This window comes from Oculina patagonica, chromosome 4, assembly GCF_052425735.1.
Source record: "Oculina patagonica isolate OP01 chromosome 4, crgOcupat, whole genome shotgun sequence".
NCBI lineage: Eukaryota > Metazoa > Cnidaria > Anthozoa > Scleractinia > Oculinidae > Oculina > Oculina patagonica.
Genome location: NC_135761.1, coordinates 25,465,981 through 25,489,122, shown reverse-complemented (window position 1 = coordinate 25,489,122; position 23,142 = coordinate 25,465,981). Strand labels below are relative to the sequence as shown.

General features: G+C 39.8%; 1 protein-coding gene across 3 annotated transcripts in view; it reads right to left on the bottom strand.

Moving 5' to 3' along the window:
• LOC144649993 (uncharacterized) overlaps positions 1-23,142 on the bottom strand; it is a 53,327-nt gene that overhangs the window by 27,363 nt on the left and 2,822 nt on the right. For 2 of the 3 annotated variants that reach the window (XM_078509621.1, XM_078509622.1), the window contains exons 2-5: positions 17,640-17,666; positions 11,040-11,060; positions 583-612; positions 2-43 (exon numbers count right to left, since the gene is read on the bottom strand). In XM_078509621.1, the coding sequence (XP_078365747.1) occupies positions 2-43; positions 583-612; positions 11,040-11,060; positions 17,640-17,666 (120 nt within the window). The remainder of the gene's footprint in view (position 1; positions 44-582; positions 613-11,039; positions 11,061-17,639; positions 17,667-23,142) is intronic. The other variant, XM_078509624.1, reaches the window with a different exon arrangement.

Below are 23,142 nucleotides of genomic sequence, written 5' to 3'. Positions count from 1 at the left end.
CCACTAGGGGCAGCCCGGAGTGGTGGACCTCGAGGTGGAGAATCTAGAAAGGGAAAAACAAAACCAAAGTCAAAAAGCACACTGTTGTAAACATATCTTCAAAATGGATTCTCAACATCTAGTAAAAAAAATACTCCTTTTTTTTGGCAAGTCTTTTTTGAGTCCTTTTTTCATTCCAACCTGACACGATTTTTCGTAAAGGCGCAAAAAAAAAAAAAAAAAACTTGTACACTGATTTTAGTTAGAATAGTATCTCCATCAGCCTATTTAAAAAACTATTATTAACTAACTACATACCTACCTTCCTATCTACAAGTACAATAAAATAAAAAAAAATACAAAGCAATAGACGCCGCTATTCTTGGAGACCATGTTTAAAATATTTAAAGAATCGAAGTCGCTTGCCGTAATTCTAGGGGTAGGCTGTTCCACAACATAAAAGAATACACTTGCTTTGATTCCGTATTCCATGAGCTGTCTGACTGAATTGACAAAAAGGAAAAATGGTACAACCAGTTTTATAGTTTTAAGCCCTAGCTTTTTTTTTCCTTGAAAATTTCTTTCTTTAAAACGGTTACTTACGGTTGCCGTGTGCTATCATATGCATCTCACCTGTAAAAAAATAGAGTAAGAGCAAAAACTATGTTAACAATAAATATATACAGCAAGGAAGAAGGCATTAGCGGGATGTGCATGGCAACAGATTAGGAACAAACATCAGCCGCGCTGGCGAATGTTTTTCCCTTTCACTTTACTTCTTGTGTTTTTATTTGCTTTTTTCTTCTTTCTTCGATCTTTCAATTTTCTAAAGCGCATGGATAATGCAATTTATATTATGGTAAAGAATATGACAGGGATACGATTAAAGAGGTGTCGTAATTAAATATTATTTTATTATCACTCATGGTTTACACGGACGGTGCGGGTAGAATAATAATAATAATAATAAAGACTTTATTTAATGAGGGTAACATAATTTACTGGTGGCCCAGTAGTTTACAATATGGCCCTCCCTAATTAATTACATAATACATACTTAACTACATATTATAAACCTAACTACATGTTATATACTTAAGACAGTGATAAAGATTTAAACTTAATTCAATACAATGAGAACTAAAAAATGTTAAAAAATGTTGCTGATTTTAAAAAGTTCTATATAAACCTAACTAAATGATAAAAATTTAAACTTAATTTAATACACTAAGAGCTAAAAAGTGCTACTGATTTTAAAATGTTCTAGTCCAGCATTTTGTTTTAGTAGCGTTTGGTGTAGTTTTCCTGTAAACTGTTTGTGCGATGCAGCATTACGAATAGAGACGTCAACATTGTTCCAGAGGCGGGTTGCGCTGACGTGAAAGGTCCTGCCACCTGAAATTCTTTTGTATTTAGGAATAACTACGTTGTTCTTTGTTTTAGCTTTGGTGTTGTAGCTATGCGTGTCCTTTAGATGATGTATATATGGAATGAAATAATCTGGACAGTGTCCAGAACTAATCTTATGTAATAGATAAAGCTTTCTGCTACGTATAATATCGTCTATGGGGAGCCATCCTAATTTAGTAAATAACTTCACAGAGTTATCAGAGAACTTAGCATCAAGTATTAATCGTGCACACCGTTTTTGGATTCTTAGTAGTCTAATTAAATTCTCATTGGAGCAATTACCCCAGACAGTGCAACAGTACTCAAGGATAGGCTTGATAGTGGCATTATATAGCAGCTTCCTACAATGAGTTGTTAAATAACATCTTGCACGCTTTAAGAGACAAATTCTGGAATTTAGTTTACTAATTAGATAGTCAATGTGTTTGTCCCATTTTAAATGTTTATCAATCTTTACTCCGAGAATCTTTTCATCAGTGGCTTCGTCTAGCCTGGTGTTGTTCAGGAACAGATCCAGAGAGTTTTTGTCTGCATGACAGACCTTCTGGGCTGTACCAATTAGTAACTGTTTGGTCTTTGTTGTGTTTGGCATCATACCATTAGCTTTAAACCACTTTCCTGCACTGTCTAACGTATCCTGTAATTTCTGTTGGATCTCCTCACAAGTATTACCACTTGACCAGATTGTTGTGTCGTCTGCGTAGATATCTACTTCGGCTTTCTTAAGTGATAGTGGTAGGTCGTTGATGTAGATGGAGAAGAGAGTAGGCCCTAATATGGACCCTTGTGGGACCCCTAGTTTGAGTTCTAGAGGGCTGGACAATGAACCTGACATGGAGCATTGCTGTAAGCGGTTGCAGAGGTATGAAGTAAACCATTCTAGGGCTTTAGGGCTTATATGGTATTTAGAATATACTTATATGGTATTTGAAGCAGGAATATAGCACCTCCTGGGACGTCCGGTTAGTCTGTATTTGTAACTTTAGTTTGACTTGTCACCCTCGCTGACAGAAACAAAAATTAACCGACGTGTGTCTACTCTCTACAAAGCCACTATTCTCCACTGAAAAGGTATACAATGGCCCATTTTTTCAAGTGATATGCTGCGCCATTTTATATAAAGCCTGGTTTACGCGTACGATGCAAGCAGAAGCAGAAAAGAAAGCATAAACACAACGGTGTTCTCACGTGCCACAGCTATAACCACAAGGCGAAATGCGCAGGACAAGTGCCTTTAATTTTTCATTTCTATGCATGTATGCTTATGCTTGCATCATACTTGTAAATATAAGCGCATTTTTTCGTTAAATATACTAGGTAGTTGTTCATTCAATCTTAAATGACACTGGAACAAAGTAAAGAAAAATTATTCACCCAGCACATCAAAATCATTCACGTCTTCTGAAGAAAGTGAAAAGTTTGAAAAATACAAAGCGGAAGGTCATATGTTCGATATCTGTTGAAAGAACTCGGATTTTTTTCCGAGTAGCTTTTGTCACAGCCTACTTTCGCGTCAAGGTGCACAGGGGTATCATAATCGATGCATAGAAGAGCAAGGTTAGACAAGCGACTATCCCCTTCGATGCTCGCATTTAGTTGCCACAACATGATAGTGTTGATAGCTTTAAAAATGAGACTTTTGCATACTAGAGTTAGATTTTAAGCAGTTTGCTTAAGCCTACCCTTCCAAATTCTCAGAACTTGTTGAAATTATTTGTTAAACGGCCGCAATATTCAAATCAGTGGAATCAATATGAGATGCATTTGTGTCACGATCTGCCTTTGGTTCTAGTCTGAAAACCGAAAAAGAGGGAAATACAGGTGAAAGGTTTACCAATTTATTCTGTTATTTTTTGTTGAAAAAAAATGCAGATAACGTCACTGAACGTTCTTTGAAAGCGGACAATATGCTGTATCATTCCGCGGACCGGACCTTTTCAGTCAGTTGGGGGTTCCTCCGAATCCCCCGAACCCCCCCACCCTACGGGCCTGGTCGACTCCCGATAACTCGACCCTTCAAGGGAAATTGAAAAAGGTTCGAGTTATCGGTAGTTCGAGTTATCAGAAGTTGAGAACAAATGACAGAGAATTAGGAAAAAACGGTGTTAATTGTTTTTCAATTCATCCAGTGTACATTTTAATCAATTTAAATTACAGTATTGAGAAGTCGAGTGAAAATAGAACAATACATTTCTAAATTACTGTTTAAATCATAATGTAATGAAACCGCAAAGCAAAGCAGCAGTAGAAAGTCCAGGTACTGTGAACTTTTCAGGTTTTAAAAGAACAACGTCGGGCTACTGTTACAGAGTTCATGTGATTTATTTCAATACGCCCTGACGCTTCTCAACTATTCTCATACTATCGATTATCATCTCTAATTACCGCTTTTCTGAAACTGTGCAATCGAATTGATGTAATTTTCAGTTATACAGAATTAAAAACCTACCAGTTGTCAAAGAATTTGAGGTGTTGTTAAGTTTATATTTTCTATGAAGTCTTCGTGTTTTTGTGAGCTTCTAAAATGGCGCGCGGGGGGTGAAGAAAATTTTATCACTGTTTTCAAGTTTGGTTTGAGCTTATTTTATCGACTCTGATAAGCTCTTTCTTAAACTACAAATTGCGGTCTTTTAACATGCCTAATTGGATGCTTTCAATCTTCATACCACTACCGGCATCCACCTGCAGTTTTCGACTGCCTGTTATTTAAAGCGCTAACATAATACGAAACATGACGCCGGATAAATTGCTGGTTTTCACTGTCACGCCGCAAAAAAAAAGTAAATCCAAAACTATTGAGTAAAAAAAAAATCAAGAATATTACAGGTTGTAGAAAATTACTAGATAGTCCTCTTGTCCAAGTCTCAGGTCTTTACGGTATTCCGTACGAGTTAGACATCAAAATGTTCCACACAAATTTAGAGAGCACAGTATGGAAACGCCATGTTTATGCCCAAGCGGAGGGTCACCAAGAAAATTTGAACAGGTACACATTCACATCAACTCTTCTCGCAAAAAAATCACAGGATGACGCATGTTTTTAAGCATACGTAACAGCCTTCTGACAGCCATCTTGATGTCGTGAGGTGTGAAACTCCGAAATTAGAAAAATGCTCTATCATTAAGACGGCGGATGCTATCGAGCTAAAAACCTTCAACTGGATATATATTAAGGATGCGAAGGATAAATTCTCAGGGGTCTTGCTGTTCTGGATTTAATAAGAATAAGGGTCATTCTCGTCCCCATAGCCCTTTCTCTTAGCCGGCTGGGCCTTGGCACGAGAAAACGAGGGGCTCTGGGGACACAGAGTTTCCAGTCCTAGATTCTAGGACATCCGGTCTTCGGTCTTTAGCCAAGCCGGCTAAGAGAAACGAAAGGGCTATGGGGACGAGAATGTTATACAGTAAAAACACCGCAAAATGATTGCGCAAGACACTGGACTGCCTCCGGATTTCAAATCCATCGCCCTAACTTCTCGGTCACGCTGCCTTCCTCAAATAATATTATTTGAGAGCTGTTAGAGCGATTTTCACTTGAGTGTCGAAAGTAATTCGTGTTTGCTTTGGATTTGCATTACTAGTACGCTTAGTGATTGGTTTGCCGAAAACTCGCGCCACTTTCTCAACCAATCAGAAGTAAAACCAAAACTAATCATTGTAATGTTCAGAACACGGGTGTTAATCACACAAGCTAACACACAGTCAAACTACAGTCAACACACCGGCCATATATATTGAAAGCACATGTAAAATTACTTTTTAATCCCAGCATGCTTTGTTACATGAGGCTAGGCGTGTAGGCGTGTCACGCAACAATGTAACGCTAAACATTACATTTCTCCTTTCCTTTAGTTGAGAATCACACAATCAAAGTAAAACAATGTGAAATAAGAAACAACAACAATAAACACTATGTAACAGAACTATGTTGGCGTAGACTATGCAAATAAGCTTGAACAGGGGGTAATGTAGTCCTGTGCAAAGTTCTCAATCTAAAAGTTCAATCACTAAATGTTCCAAAAGATTGAAAGTTCATAAATCACAAACAATGTCTGTAAATCACTTCTCCAGTTATTTAAAAACAGTAACGAACAGGGCATTCATCAAATAAATGTTCAAAGTCACTTAACATCGGTCAATCATCCTTAATCAAATTTCTTGGATGAGTCTCCTTGGGGGTACAGATACACGTGTAGACCTTCGAAGCACAGGTTCAGTCAGGATCTCAGCACTTTCACTGGGGTCCACTGGTAAGTCTGTGGACTCCTGAATCGAGACTGGAAAAGGGACAGGAGGGCTGCTCTCAGGGTCTAGGTCAACTGTCTCTCCCTCAAACGCTTGACTGGTTCTGAATGTCGGGTCATCAGCCAGAAGCTTCTTGAAGAAAGATGAATTACGTGTAACCTTTCGGTCAGCACTTTCCGCGGTTAGCATACTGTGATGCTTCTTAGTGACCGTCAATGGGGTTGGGTGGTATGGCGTTGACAGCTTATGTCGTTTAGGTTGTTTCACTAGGACTGTGTCTCCAACCTGAATGTCACAATCTTTGATGGTTCTTCTTGACTCAGCTCGGCTCTTGATTGTAAGTTTCTGTTGAGCATCTCTCTCACGCATGGTTACAGGGTCATGACTCTCACCACTTGTTGCGACAACAGGGTTTGGTAGCTTGGTTCTAATTGGCCTCCCAAACAGGGCTGTTGCAGGGGCCACACCTGTAGTACAATGGGGGGTAGCACGATAGTTGCGAAGGAACTGATACATGTCTTGCTTCCAGTGTGCTGTGGTACGCAGAACTTTTCCAAAGGTTTTCATGAAGCGGTCCACTTCTCCATTGGCTTTGGGCCACAAAGGTGACACCTTTCGGTGCTTGAAGCCAAGATACTTGGCGAATTGAGCGAATTCGCCACCATTAAAGGGCGGGCCATTATCTGACTTTACGACCTTGGGCACACCATATGCAGCAAATATACGATCCAGCTTAGGAATCACAGCTTTGGCAGAAGTAGAGTGTACAATTTCAATCTCGGGAAATCTTGAGTAGTCATCAATAACAACAAGGGCATATTGTCCAGCCACTTCACAAAAGTCAATGCTCACTTGTTCCCAGGGACCGTTGGGCAGAGGCGTCATTTGCAAGGGCTCACGGGAGGGTCTGGGCGTGGCAATTTGACATGTAATACACTGTCTCACTAATGAGTTAACTAGGCTGTCCATTCTTGGAAACCAGACCTTTGAACGCAATAAAGAGCGAGTCTTCACTAGCCCTTGATGACCTTCATGTGCCAATTCCACCACAGGTTTCTGGAGTGCATCAGGTATCACAATGCGACTTCCACGAAGCACAAGGTTACCGTCCACTGACGTCAGCTCACTACGGACATTGGCAAATATCTTGAGAGTGCTCGTGTCAACATCCTCCACCGGCTTCAGATTATCCCCCTGGCCAGTTGAGATGAGGCGCATTACTTCTTGAAGAGTGGCATCTTTTCGGGTTTCTTCAATGATCTCTTCTCTGCTCAAAGCCTTAGGTGTTGCTTGAGACATCACGAAGTTGACATACTGCTCCGCAGACTCTGCGATGAGATCACACTTTGTGTCACTCTGGAGATGCCTTGAGATGTAATCAGCTGGATTCAGGTCACCTCTTGAATACAACACTTCGAAGTCAAACGACTGCAATTTCAGACGCCAGTTCTCAATCCTGGCTGAGGCTTGGGAAGTAGGGCTATTGAAAATGGAAAGCAAAGGCTTGTGATCCGTCACAACTTTGAAGGGACTTCCCAGGAGGTACATACGGAAATGATGACAACCCCATGCGATTGCCAATGCCTCGCGCTCAATTTGAGAGTAACGCCTTTCCACACTAGAGAGGGCCTTGCTGGCGTAGGAGATCACTTTACCACCTTGAGTTAACACAGCACCTAGTCCAACAGGACTGGCATCCACGAGCAGGACAGACTTCTTGCTAGGGTCAAAGTACGCCATCACTTCATCCGAGGTGAGAATGCGTTTGAGCCGATCTAATGCTGCTTGGTGAACATCTTCCCATTTGAATTCAACGCCCTTGTGAGTGAGGTCGCGCAAAGGGGCCACAATATCAGCATAATCACGTATGAAGCGAGATACATAGTTGGTCATGCCTAACAGGCTTCGCACATCGCTCACGGAGGTAGGTGCTTCTGCTTGCTTGATTGCTTCCACCTTTGCCGGGTCGGGCGACATGCCATCTGCACTAAAGACCATGCCAAAGAACTCAATACGCGGCATGTAAAACTGACACTTTTCTTTCTTCAGAGTCAAGTTCAACTCCTTGAAACGGGTAAGGACAGCATGCAGGGTCTTGTCATGTTCCTCTGTGTTAACTCCATAGATGATGACATCATCGCTAATGTTCTTGACATTGGGGATGTCACTAATAGCAGTAGCAATTACATCTTGAAATTTCTCAGCGGCAGCATTTACACCAAAACTTAGGCGCTTGTATCTGAACAGACCAAGATGAGTTGAGAAGGTGGTGATATGCCTGGAGTCTGGGTGCAGGACCAGCTGGTGATACCCTTGATTGAGATCCAGCTTGCTAAGCACTTTTGCACCGTTGAGGTCGTGCACCACTTCATCAAGGGTAGGCATGAGGTGTCTTTCTCGGGTTATTGCTTTATTAGCTTCCCTCATGTCCACGCACAAGCGTACTCCACCAGGTTGTTTGGGCTTAGGCACCAAGACCACAGGAGATACCCAGGGGGTGGGTCCATCAGAAGGCTCAATAATGTCCTGTTGCAGCAGGGATTCAACACAGCCTTCAAGATTCTTTCTTTGATGAAATGGGATACGTCTGTGTGACTGATGAACAGGTTTCACATTCTCATCAATATGCAACTTGACCTCAACATTCTTCATCTTTCCAAGACCACTGAAAAGACTTGGGTAATTTTGGAACACGTTCCTTTCAACAGACACAGCATTTGCAATTTGCAGTATTCCAAGGTCTGTAGCAGTTGTGTATCCAAGAAGAGATGTTTTGCCATCTACCACAAGAAACTCAGAGTCAACTGAACGACACTTGGATTCCACTAAAGCTTTGAATTTACCCAGCACGGGAAGGGGTTAAGATGAGTTGAAAGCATACACTTTAGTGTCACAAGGCTCTAGCTCTACTGTCAAACATCTTCGACACACTATGACTCACAATGTTCACATTGGCTCCAGAGTCCACTAAGAACTTGCATGTGACACCATTGACTTTCAATGACACAAAAGGAGCACTGACCTTGGTAGGAGAATTCAACGTGAACGTGTACTCATCATCTGAACTCGACGGAGGTGAGCGTGGTTTTGACTCTTCGTTCACTTGGTTAACGGTTCGTGGAGGCTTGAAGTCTCGACGTTTTTGCTTTCTGTTCCCTTTTCAAGGTGTTCTACCTCTCCCAGAAGACTGACCCTTTCGAGAACTATGATAATACTGCGCATAATGGCCATATTTTTTGCAGGAATTGCACTTTCGATTCTGAGCAGGACACCCAGCTTTAGCATCGTGTGGCCAACTTCCACCACAGTTAAAACAATGAGCTGTCTTGTCAGGTGTCTTGGACTTCTGAGGAAACACAGCATTGGCACTTCCTGGGGATTCTATATCAGTTGCTTGCTGCTCCGAAACTTCCAACGCTCTTGCTTCGGCCAACAGGGCTTCTAGTGACATGGTCGAATCCCTCAGTGCTTTTCGGCGAAGACGCTGCGAAGTGCACGACTGAATTATTTGAGATTTTATTTCCTTATCGACGTCAGCGAATTCACACGTAGCAGCCCTCCTGTCGCAATCGAGAGTGGTACGAATTCATGGTTTCACCTGAGTTTTGCTTTGCCTGCCGAAAAGTGTATACCTCAAACTCCACATTCTTCTTCGGGTCGAAGTATTCATTCAGCTTTGCTTTTGCCCTTTCAAAATCGTCACCCGTCTCCAGTAAGGTATCAAAGATTTCGGAGACCTCCTCTCCGGCGTAGTATAGTAAAAGAGCTCTTTGCCTCTTCTTATCACTAATAGCAGCGGCCACGAAAAGGTTTTCTTGACACTTCAACCACTTTCGCCATCGTTGTGCAATCGCGCCATCCGCATGTATGTCGAACGGTTCGAAGTTCGGAATTGCTTCAGCCATCACAAGGAGTAGACACTCAGTCACACAAGCAGTAGTGAGTGTTCTGCGGCGATTTGCCGATCCTCGTCGCCAATGTAATGTTCAGAACACGGGTGTTAATCACACAAGCTAACACACAGTCAAACTACAGTCAACACACCGGCCATATATATTGAAAGCACATGTAAAATTACTTTTTAATCCCAGCATGCTTTGTTACATGAGGCTAGGCGTGTAGGCGTGTCACGCAACAATGTAACGCTAAACATTACAATCATGACTCGTTCACACACGTTTTCTCGCGCTTGGCGCCAGCTACATGTATTTTCTTCAAGTTTTAATTTTACAATAACTGAGCGAATTCTCGCGCGCTGATTGGTAAATTTTCATTGTCAATAAGAGGACAGACGCATGAAACTCGTTGCTGACGCAATCAGCGAAGAGTTTGTCAAACCTTTCAGCACTGATTTAGCGCTGTATTCTTGATGAGGCGAGAATTATTCCACGAAACTAGAAGTATTCAATGAGGAAATCATCTAAAATTTATCAGTTAAAACTTAAAAAAATTATTGAAACCTGAGAGCAAAAAGATGAGGATGTTTATTGAGGATTAGACCTGAAAATCGGCGTTGAGCGGGAATGTGTGCTGTCATTAAGAAGACGAACCGCGTTTTAGCGGATTATTTTGTGAACACTTTTCACCGGATTAAAGATTAGTTGAACCATTCGAATTTTCTCTTGTATTTCTGTCCGTATTCTTACTAAACTTTTAATTTAGGTAAAGGTAAAGTCTGCTTCGAGCCTAGTGGCCCATACAGGCCGGAGCTTATCCCGGTTTCCGTAGCATTAAGCGACTAGGAGTATTGCTACTCCCCCCTGGATGGGATGCTAGTCCATCGCAGGGTTACCCCCCAGCAGTAAATTCGCCGGTACCCATTTATACACCTGGGTGGAGAGAGGCACTGTGAGAGTAAAGTGTCTTGCCCAAGAACACAACGCAGCGCCCCTGCCAGGCCTCGAACCCGGGCCGTTCGACTCGGAGGCGAGCGCGCTAACCATTAGGCCACCGCGCCTCCCACAAAAAACTTTTAATTTACGAGCCTGTTAATGTGATTCTCCGAATTTCAGCAACGAAATTTAGATTCTGCGGCCGTATGGCAATCGCATCTTCCTCGTGCATTTCTTTCCTTCGTTTTAAAATCAGTTTTGGTTTTTTGTTATTTTAAAAAAACAAATTGATATCAGTTTTTTATGCGTCTGTCCTGTTATTGATGATGAATTTCGTCATAACATTGTCAAAGTGTTGTAGATCTACGCACAATTCAACCGGAAGTCTGGTAATTTCGGACTTTCAATCAGAACTTTCTAGTAGCTCGTTTCCTGACCGCTGGTCAAAGGGATCGTAGACCCTGGGTACGAGGATGTTTTTTATCACAAATTCAGCAAGCTAAGATACAGTTACTTTTAACGTTATCTGAAGTAGGAACTGGAACATTACAGGAAAAGAAAAGCATTACTTACCACTCGAGTACAGACTCTCATCTGCCAAAATTTAAAAGTAAAAAGCAAAGAATTAATTAATTAGCCTGTATATTCATATTATTATTTTTGCACAATAAAATTAATGCTTTCTTTAGACGTTGAAACAAGCGTATTTCACGTTTTATACTCCCCCTCACCCTATTCAATGTTTTTTTCTTGGGGTTTGCGAATCGGCGCTGCCAAACTTTGCTAGTTTATCTAAAATTTATCGGGGAAAAATTTGGTAGGAAACGTTGTTATGTTGGAAACTTGACGTTACCATGGAAACACCATTTTGACAGACCATTTTTCCAAAATTTGTAATTTTTGTCTTCATATTGATGAAAAATAACTTAAATGCAGTTATTTTCACCTTTTTAGGTTTTTTCCACCGTTTTATTGATTTTGAGTACTTTTCAGTAATTTTGGGAGGTTTTCTGTCATTCTGGAAAAAATTTTAAATCCAAGATGGCGGCTGTTTTGACATTATGATGTAATTGTCACGTGATGTGACGTTATCATCCCACGTGACCTATATCAAAAGATAGATTTTTGGACATCCTCTAAGTTTCATTGTGATTGCTTAAATATTCTGGACGTTACGGAGGGGGGAGGCGGAATCCGCTCCCCCCCCCCTCCCCAATCCGGTCTGAAAAGATCCCAAAAAGCCCGGTCTGAATTGGGGAAACAATGCATAATAATAAGGAAACAGCACAAAATAAATGGAAACCGTTAAAGTACGAACTAACGTTGAAGTACGGACGTCCTTTTGACACAATCTTCAAATCAGATTTGTTACTTTTTATGAACTAGTGGTAACCACAGGTTAGAAAGTGCGGGCCTGGACAGACTGCAAAAGTTTTTGATGTCTTGTAAGGGACTTGGAAGGAGAGGTTTTGTGCCATGGTAAGTCCAGATACTCGTGCGAGTTTGCACACTTTTGAGAATTGACCAGAAGCAGGAACCAAGTACATAAATTTTGCAAACACTAAACTGGCAATATGTTAAATGGAGCAGTTGCAAGCGGCTGCAATTTTCAAGACGTTTCCAGGTTCGATCCATGGCCGGTAAGTGAAAATTATTCACAGAGAAATCATTTCTATAAATATTAATTGTGAGATATATTGCAATTACAAGATATATAGAGTGTGCTCGTGGCGGCCATGCTGGAGGAGTGAAAAAATAAAAGATATTTGCATAAAAATGATTTTTTTTTCTCAAAGGAAAATCATTCTATTGTTTCATTCCTCCAATATGGCCGCCATGAACACACTCTATTAGAGTGATGTACTAAAAAGCTTATTTAAAGTATAAAATTAGCTAAAATTATGACTTGATAACTTATCTCAAAACAACATTCAACTTCAACTTTCCACAAAATGAACTTTACTTCTTCAATTTTATTTCAATCTGTTTGATAGCGAAACAATATTTAGACATGAAACTCTGCACGTAGAATCCTTCAGATCCTTTAAGTACGGCTTTTGTCTGTTCCAACGATTTGTTTGCTTTGAGCAGACAATATTTCCATTTTGTTCGAACCCCGAACACAAGCGAAGGATCTTACATTGTGTTAAGGTACGTTTGATCTACAAAATCCAGAACGAAGCTATCTTTACGAGTAGGCAAAGCCGTAGAAATTACACTGTTTGTATGGGAATCTGGGAATCTGTAACTTGTGAATTGTAAAGTTAAGATACTAGGCCGAGTTTTTTCCCGCGAACCGCGCCAAGTTGCGTAAGTATGGGAAATTAAAATCGTAACGGAACGCGTTGTAGCCCAGCTACATCCTTCAAACTTGGCAAATAAAAACTTTTGCCTTGTATCTTACATGTAACTTTACAAATCATAAGTGTTGTCCAGAATTCAATTTTTGTAAAATATATTTGCCGTCGGATTCCCATAGAAACACTGTAATTTCTAACCGCGTTGCCTACCCTTCAAGATGGCGTTGAAAACCGTGATAAGTAAGGCCTATTCAACCAAATTTTGACAGAACATCCTCTGTTTTAACGCGTTGCTTTGCTGATTGCATTTCAATTATTGTTGGTGGATCTGGAAGAACAAAATTGTTAACTTCCAGTTGGGGCACGGTTACGCGTTGTTGTGATTGACACATTTTTCGCATTCGTTAGTGAAAGAACAAATTTTCAACTTTCGGTTCTGAGCCAATCTCGTTCCCAGAGTCCACGTTCCCCTTCGACCAGCAGTCGGAAAACGAGGGGAACGTGGACATTTTACGGTAAATAATAATAATAATAATAATAATAATAATAATAATAATAATAATAATAATAATAATAATAATTATAAAAACAATATATAATTATAATAAAAAACCTTCCCAAAATCCTTTGCAAATGAAAAATCGTCAAGGCCATGGTACCTGGGCGGGCCCGCCGATAAAGAGAGTGGGTCATTGTCCATGGTTTGTGCGGCGGGAATGGCCGGCTGATGGACTGGAGTGACTGTTGTTGAACTCTCGGTGGGGTACGACACGGCATTTTTTAGCTTTTGTCTGATCGTCAAAAATTGATTAAGCTTGCCGATCGATCGGAGTGTGGTTGGGCCACGGTTTCGGCCTATGTGACGGATGATTTAGCGGATACTCCTGATGATGAACGGCGAATTTCTAAAGCTGAAAAGTCAGCGAAGAAGGCCCTTGAATCTAAAAGAGAGAAATCGCGTGCTAAATCAGGTTCTACAAATTACAAGTCTAATCATGCTTCTCTTTCTTTTGTTCCTGATTCACGCCGCGGAACCGACGACGCTTTCAAGCCCTTTCGTCAGCCCTTTCAGTTTCGACAAGCCGCTTTTCTGCCCAGAACTCAGTTCAGGAGAGGAACTTGCTTCGCTTGTGGATCAGAAGGTCATTGGAGGAACAACTGCCCCAATATCACTAGGATCTTTTTGAGCAAAGTTGTAGTTTTTTAAATAGTGTTTTTAAAAATGGCCATTATTACTTTTTCGTGAAAAAGTACGGCAGTAAAAAATACAATTGAAAAGTTTGTTGGCTTTCTACTCAACGACCATTTGCATTTGAAATAAAAGAAAATTTTGCCAAAGGCTTGAGTGTATGCTCTTTATGATAGCGTTGTCAGTTTCTTTTCATTTTAATTGCTTTTCGCGAGGTTGGATGTAATTTCTTTCGGACAAAGGAGTGGCGCTTGGGGAGAGTTTAAGCTGTGCCCCCCCCCTGCTTGCAGATTCCCCGCGGTCCGTATTGCGGGCGTATTTTCAAAATGGCGTCGAGTGATTTTGCAATTTTGAGTTCTATAGGATAGTTTTGTCAATGTTCTTTCTTCTTGACGCGATCACGAGTCCCGAAACAAAGGGTATTCGATATCCTTTATTTGTATTCCCGATACTGGAGAAGAATATGGAATGAGGAGAAACGGTGGAAGCTTTTCGCAAACATTTCTAACAGAAACTTACGGTGACCTGAGGTCACTTGAGGTAAGCGTTTCTCATCGGCGTTTATGTGAAGATTTATAAAAGTGCTAAAGATAGAATCGTACTAAAACTTAGCTCACTGGAATTAAAGCCGAGCTCGGCGATAAAAAAATAGATCTTGTAGATTTTGAGGCGATAGTGTCATAGTAATGTCACTCAGTTCGTCGAGGCATGTAATTGTTATTTATATTTGTCATCTGAATGTTAAGCTACTTCAATTTAATAAGAATCGCATCCTTTCATTATTTATACGTGAGGAAATGTTTGTCAAAATATTGACCATGTGGTCATTTCCGGCCGCAAAGAAATAAATGAGACCATTTCTGAAGTTTAAATTTCTATCTTTCCATGATGTGTATTGTATTGCCAGACATAGATTTACGTTTCTTTTGCATTTTTCTATACAGTTAATGTTGTATACAGGTAATTTGTGGGATTAATAGAATGTCTAATTTGTAAACAGGATTTACAGAATTCAGAACTGAGGACTTTCTGAATTACTGGTGAGTTAAACTATGGATTATAACAAGTTCAGGTAGTTATTGATCTCTTCAGCCAATCTCAGCAATTACCATCCTCCTCTCTACACACATTCACTACCTGAGACATTTTTAAAAGATCTAATTTTTGACCAGACATTTGCCTACTTTATAAAAAAGCTGTTTGACATTTTTTAAGGCATGTATTTTCAGTTGTTGGATGGCCTTCAGTAGCATTTTAAACTACAGCTACGGGACTGCGGACCGCGGTGACAGGCGATTATAACATTTACTAGCATTTCTTAGAATCGACTACGGTACTACGGGCCCCGGTGGCAGGCGATTAGCAGACTTTGTATTATTTTCAAATAAAGCACTACGGGACTGTGGACCGCGGTGGCAGGCGATTATAACAATTAAATCCAATTTTGATCAATGGACTGCATGACTGCGGACTGCGTTATGAGTGAAATATAACTTAACAACAAAATTTCACTGCGGACTGTGGACCACGGGAGCAGACGAATAATGGCGGGGTATTCTACAATTGCTCCTTTGTTTCAATAAAAATAATGAAATTACAGAGAATTTACGAAATTATTATCGCAGACCATAAATTTACTCTAGCACAGGCTGAAGTGTCTTCAATAGTGTAAAGGTCGGGACAAACTATGCGACAAGTCGCCTTTAATAAAGGAATCAGAACTATAATGCATCTTTTAGATATTAATGGCGATTTTCTTTCATTTGAGGATTTTAAATCTAAATATTCTTTGAAAAAGACAAACTTTCTTCATTACTATCAAGTAACCAGTGCCATCTCCAATCATTTACTAGCAAAAGCAAAGAATACGAAACTCTCTTTTGGAGATCACGCGAATTTAAATTCTAGTTACGATGATTCTGTGAATAAATTTGAAATTTGAACTATACCGATTTAGAATCAAAGATGATGGTAATTGTATTTATTGTCGTGAAGCAGACTCCATTGATCACAGCTTTATAAATTGCCAGTTCACTCGGTCCTTCTATCAGAAGGTATTGCAGTGGTTTAACACAACTCACAATTCTACGTTCAGTCTTACCACTGAGGAATTTCTGTTTGGTATTCCAACCACATCTACTACACTTCGTAAAAAAATAAACAATACTATCATGTTTCTGCGTTATTACATTTACAAAAGAAAACTCCGGAATGATTCATTGTTACTTCCGGACTTTATTAATAAAATTATCTATAAATACAAAATAGAGAAATTAATGTAATGAATTATTTCGCTTATTACCCTATTCTCTTCCCCTTCCCTGCCCACACCATTGTAATTGTAACATTTCTTTATTTTGGCTTCATTTAACATTTTAAGTAAAGTAGTTAATAAATAAGTTAATTTAAGTAATGCATTGTAACTCGAGGAATTATATTAGTTAATTTCAATGTTCTGTAGAGGGAGCGCACTGACATTCAGTTTTTTTTCTTATTTGTTATTTGTAAATCGTATTTATGTAGTTCCTTTGTTGTAAATAAAGTATTCATTAAATGCAAAAAAAAAAAAAAAAAATGCGACAAGTCGCAGTGACAGGTCGCGGCAACAAGTCGCTCCGTGTGTACTGCTTACAACTAAGTCGCTGCAACAAGGTGTGTTTCGTGCACAAACAGCGAATTTGGAAGAGTGCGAATGCAAACTAGTTTTCCATATTCAATATGGCGAAAATACATGACGCGCTCTCATTGGTTAATTCATATTTTGTCGCGATTTGTCTCAGACGTGTACACACGCTGCGACAACGCTGCTATCGCTCATTTTGTCGCTGCGACGTGTCGCACAAATTCAAACCAGTTTGAATTCGTGCGACACATCGCAGCGACAAAATTCTGTTGTATGGAATTTTCTGGAACCGCACAATGTAGGCATTTACTTATGAATGTAAGCTGCAGATTGATACACACTAATCTATTTTTTTTAACCTTTTCACATTTTCCTGTTTTCTATGGAATATATAATTATATATTGTTTTTACCGGTTTCACTTGTAATAATAATAATAATAATAATAACAATAATAATAATAATAATAATAATAATAATAATAATAATAACAATATATTTAATTGACCAATTCCCGAGTGGGGCTTTTCAGGGCCAATGTGAACATACACTGAAACACTGAAATATTTTAAAATAACATTGCATAACATGTTAAAAATCCTATCCGGCAGGAGGCAAACCAGTTGGCTATTTACAAGCGTAGCCGAGTTGAACTCGGGACTAACGAGAACAAAACCAGCCAGTGGTCCGCAGAACGGGATATGAACGCACGACCTCCGGATTTCAAGTCCAGCTCTCCCCTGCCTCCAATAATATTAATTATTGGAGACAGCTCTCATTTGAGAGCTGTTAATTTTAAGGGCTGATTGAAAAAATTGCCCATTTTTCAAGTACGGAATGCAAGCAGAAGCAGAGGCGCAAATACGCACAAAGGTATTCACACGTTTGATAAGTATGAACACAACGTAAAATGCTCAGGCGCAGTGCATATAAATTTTGATCACTACGCACGTAAACACAAGCGCATTTTTTCAGAAACTCCAGTAAGCTGGGATAGTTACTTACTCGACGTTATCTAATGTGGGCCATTGGAACATTGCAAGAGAAGAAAGCATTACTTACCAAACCTGGAAAACTTGGCTAACTGCTCTGTTAAAAGAACGAAGAAAATAATATAAAAGTTAATCAATCAGCCTTTATGTTAATTGCAACCTCCAACCTGTGGGGTCCCATATTGTGATAATATATTTGCACAACAAACTTACTTTAATGGATTAAATGTCCTTTCAGACGTTGTCCTTTAGACTTCTTTACATGCTTTACAACCTGAACATATCAGGATTTTAGTTTGCATTTTGTCGCACACCGTTTCCTCGCACCGTTCGTGGATAATTTACATAATTTTGCAATATCGTAGTACCTCCCACTGGCAACTCCCGGCTTTACAAGCAAACCGTTCTGGTACGCTTCAACGGTATATCAGGCTGCTTGGTCAAGCCATTTTTAGTTTGTGTTTTGGCAAGACGCAGCCAAGCCAAAATACCCCCGGCGAGACCAATATATTAAAATCCAGGGCCAGCCTACAAATTTGATATAAATAGTAAAGGACGAAACTCAATCCGAATAACAGTATATTCCACTTAGACCAGTTACAGTCCGTGTCAGTTACGCTAGTATTTTTCCTCACTGTGCTGAGGTAAAATTCTTTAGTGTTTGGACAATGGTTGTTTGTGTCCAGCTATCATGGAAAATTGCAGAGCGCTAAAAAATCATGGTTGAAAATTGGCGCAGCTATTCAAATGAATAAAATTAATATTGCGCTATTTGTATTGCGTTCGTAGAGTGTGCGTTCGGTTTTACCAATGTAACTTGCTTGACAAGAGGGGCAGGGAAACTAGCATACAACGTCAGATCTGTTAAAGAATTATGATTTGTACTTAGTGGTGGTAAAGGACGAAATCTTTCTGGTGTTATACGAGAGATCGATCCGGAAACAATGTCTTTAACGTTGACGCATCGGCAGAGTTTTCGTATGCATGATTTAGTCAAATGTTTGCTTACGAAATCTCCTTATTATAAACAACCATCTTTGGGAATTTTGCAAATTTACTACCAATGCTTTTGGACCGAAAATGTTTTCAAGAGATGGTTTTCAAGGCATTAGAATTGATCGTAAACATGGTGGTTTTGGAGATCGCAACGGCTATGTACTCAGTCAGATCGACTCAGTCAAAACATTATTTCTCTTCTCACTGGAGCTAGTAATTTCGAGAGGATTCCCACAATTGCTCAGAAGTCACCAACGATTAAACAAAGGTACCGGATATCTATCTTTTTCGTAGTGTCTGTTTTGTTCCGTTTTATTGCTAAAACTTGAGTGTAAATTATGATTTCAATCGATGAATTAAACTGGTTTACACGTATGCAAGCGAGCACTTCTGTTTGTTGCTTTCGTGTTTTCGCTTGTTATTTTGCAGTTTTTGATATTCACCTCTGAAAATTATACTAAATAAAATTATTCGCCTCAGGCTCAGTGATTATTGTTGAATAATCCCCTCGACTTCGTCTCGGGGATTATTCAACATTATTATATGGCTACAATAGTACGTGCGCTCTGATTGGCTGCTGAGCGGGCATTATTTTCTTGTAATGACCGGGCATTATGAAAATTTTTCTCGGCTCGACGGTTTTTTGAGTTGTGAGTAAAAGCTACTAGCGAGGGGGCAAAAACAACAAAAAATGCTGACAAAATATAACTATCTTTTCAATAACTGAAAGAAAAACATAAGCATTCTTTAGTATGAGCGACGAAGAGACCCACAGAGAGCGAGAGCGAGTTTTACCTCCAGGGTTTTTTCCCTTGATTATACTCTTTTTTTGAATAGTGCTTAAAGGCCATATAATAAATAACTTATTAACCTCGTCCGTTCGGTCATTACAGGGGAATCTCAGACCTCGACCTTGATGTATTGACCTCGCTGTCGCTCGGTCAATACATCAAGGCCTCGGTCTGAGATTCCCCTGTAATGACCTCACTCTCGGTTAATAAGTAGTATATAATCACTTCGCCTTCGGCGAATAATTGTTAAGTAACGGAACTTAAGTATTCGCATTTTGAAATAATCTATACTCTAAGTTCAACTCCTTACCTTTTGAATTGTTACTCTTAGCTGTAATTGTTGAGTGAAACAAATTACTCTTTGTATAAAACGTCAAATTTAAATAACGGCACATCGTAAATTATAAGACTTATAAAAGTAAATATTCTAATGCGAGTCAGTAAAACTGAAAAATACAGACGCAGCTGACCGTTATTTTAGTGGGCTAACACCACACGAAAGATAACGCCGGGTTAATTGCTGTCACGCCGCAATAAAGTAAATCCATAGCTATTGAGTCAAAAACAATCAAGAATATATCAGATTGTAGAAAAGACTCAGGTCTGTACTGTACTCGAGTCAAAATGTTCCACACAAATTTAGAGAACACCGTAAGGAAACGCCATGTTCGTGCAAAAGGCCGGATGAGTCTTTTTAAGGCATACGTGTCAGCCTTCTGGCGCCCATCTTGATGTTGTGTGGCGTGAAACTCCAAAATTCAGAATGCTCTATCTTAAGCTGGGCACACACTAGGGGATTAGTCGCAGGGACGTATCCCTTAGTGTGTAAACACTAAAAAAATGCCCGATTTGTGGGACTATTGGTCCCTGCGACTAGTTCCAGAAATCAAATCAGCTTAATTCCTGAGACTAGTCGCAGGGACCGAAAATGTGGTCCCGCGACTAGAATTTCGATGCAAAATGCGAGTACACAAGAGGACTGTTCCCCAAAGCAAGTCCCTGCGACAGGTCCCTGTGACTAGTCCCCTAGTGTGTGCCGACCTTTAAAGACAGCGGATGCTATCAAGGTCAAAACCTTCAACTGGATATATATTAAGGACGTCTAATAGCCAGTGAAGGATTAAAACTCAGGTTCTTGCGATTCTGGATTTTAGAATTTCGATGACGTCACGTGGCGTGAGACGCACGATAGGGCGTCATTCCTCCTTCTGATGGCACGCTAGTAACACCTTCATGTACACAAGTCGATACAGAGCAAATATTTATCTTCTTTCGGCCGCCAAAGTGACATTAATTAGTTAATTGGTTTATGCTCAGACTAAAATCCCCACCCCACCTTACAGCGACTTTTTTCCCACGTAGAAAACAACTAAACGTGTATGCACGAAGCACTGTTTGAAGACATTCGCATCTTTTCGCTTCATATTCACCTTTCGTTATTTATTCTTAGCTAGTAGTTTTCTGATACTGGTAAAAACTGGACACTTGGTCGGCTAAATGAGTTTTATTTTACAGTAAAAGCACCGCAGAATGATTACCCAAGACAACTATCAACGTCCGTACTTAAAAAAAAACAGTAATAGAAAAAGTACAGTGCAATTATTCTTAACAAACTTAACACGAGTCTTACAGCCATAACATCACGGCAACTCTGACCAATAAGCTTCAACGGACAAGATTCGGAGCATTCGTAACTTCATCAACTAACAGTAACTTTCACTTGACTCTGAAGATGACTTCCGCTCAGGTTGTCGAAACGTCAGCCACCAACAACAGTTGTCTGAATAGGGTTAAAGCAGAGGCCTGGGCTCTGTGGCAAACGTTTTCAAAGCTTCAGGTAATGCAGCAAAATAATGTTAGGTCTCTCGGGCTAAAAATTGCTTAAGAATACCGGTCTCTAAGAATCAGACAATTTCTCGATTTCGCGGCAAGAGGATGGAACTTCGATTTCTTTCATACTTTTATGTTAGATAGGCTAGGGTATAACTTAAATCACTGTATAGTTCTTTCGATTGAATATCCTTTTATTTTAAAGAAAAATGCAAATAACAAAAATCCGTTAAAATCGTCATTTGAGGCGCTAAATTATTCATGATTTTTGCACGAGTTTGAGAGCCTCGCGTGCAAAAACAAATCACTCTACCGTCTTTTAAACACTCAAACCATAGTTAGCAATCTCTAAACATCTACTGAAATGATTTTGGGAAATATTGCGTTGTTCTTTGTAGACAAAATAATTTTATTTCGAAGGCATACAATTCACTGCCGTAAAAGTACTTGGTAAATAAAATTAATTTTCACCATGTGCGAAACCTTCAAATCGTTTAAGCTTCTGGTGGTTGAATGTTAGAAGAATGGTGTATAAATCCCTGTAAAAATTTCTCCGGGCAAATGATTAAAAGCGACGTGAGATCTTTTCGAATTCGGTTAAATATGCAAATATTTGACCTTCCGCGGTCAACCTTGAAGTTACGGGTCAGAAATAATTTTTGTTCCGTGTTCCAAGTCCTAACCCATTTAAGACCAAATTAAGCATATGAAAAAAATATGTAATTTTCTAACCTTTATCTGCTGTAAAAGGTAGGTTCGAAGGCCATTTTAGCATGATTACGGCTCTTATCATTCGTCGCATCTGAGCTTCGTTTTCCTTCCGCGGTCAACTTTGAAGTTACGGGTCAGGCATGAATGACATGAATATTTCAACTCGTGCACAAGTCTTAACCCATTGTGGGTCAAAATAATCACACACAAAAACATTATGAAATATTCTAACCTTAATCTGCTGTAAAAAGCAGGTTCGAAGGCCTTTTAAGCACGATTCCGGCTCTAAGCATCCGTAGTTATTTGAGCTTCGTTTGTGCAAGTATGTCATATTTAGTGGTCGAAATCCAACCTGCGATCAACTTTCGGCGCTTCTCGTCACCACTGCATCTTCTTCGACGGCATACGCCGATTGTTAGTATTGCCTCGTTAATAGTACACAAAAAAATAACATCTGATCGCTAGTCCCATCTTGCAATGGGCCGTCTGTTCGTCACGCAATACTGTGTCATGGACATTTTTTTAGGGGGTGGTAGGTGGGTGTGGGAAAGGTTGAATATGCGGAAATGCTTGATTTAATACTTTATGACAAGTACGTACTCGAGCCAGCAACAGCAACAACAACAACAACAACAAGTACAGTGATATCTTTAGGCAGACAAGATAAAGCACACGTACTGTCAGTTGACAAGCGTTTGGTACAGTGTAATGCAACTGTTCGCGAATTCTGTTGCTCGCGCGGGGTTGGTTGTAATACCGGGGGTGGAAGGAGGATATGTATAACGAGGTTGTCAAGAGCTCCACGAACAAGGGCCTTAAAAGAACAACAACCTTCCATTTCCAGTGAAATAAACTGAACTTTGAAAAAAATGTTCACGCGCTGCCTTTAAGCAAACAGACGGTGCCAATAACTAGCACGACCAAGGTTTTGTTTACTTAGGAAGCCACTAAATTAAATTTGGCGATTTTTTCACACGCCGAATTGCCATAGCAATTTGCTTATCCTTTTTAGGAAAGAGTTTTAGCACTGAGTTTTTTTTAAAACATGTTTTAATTTCGTTTAAACTTCAAATTAGTTATTGTTGAATTTAGACATCATGAATTCGACAGCATGTTCAAAACGGCACCCCAAGAAAGTACTTTGTTACAGGTTGACGAATGACCACCCGAAGCCACAGGTCACCCAGATTTACCGTAGGGCGAAAAAAAAATTGCGATGCAATGTTTTTATTAAGTTGCCACTCG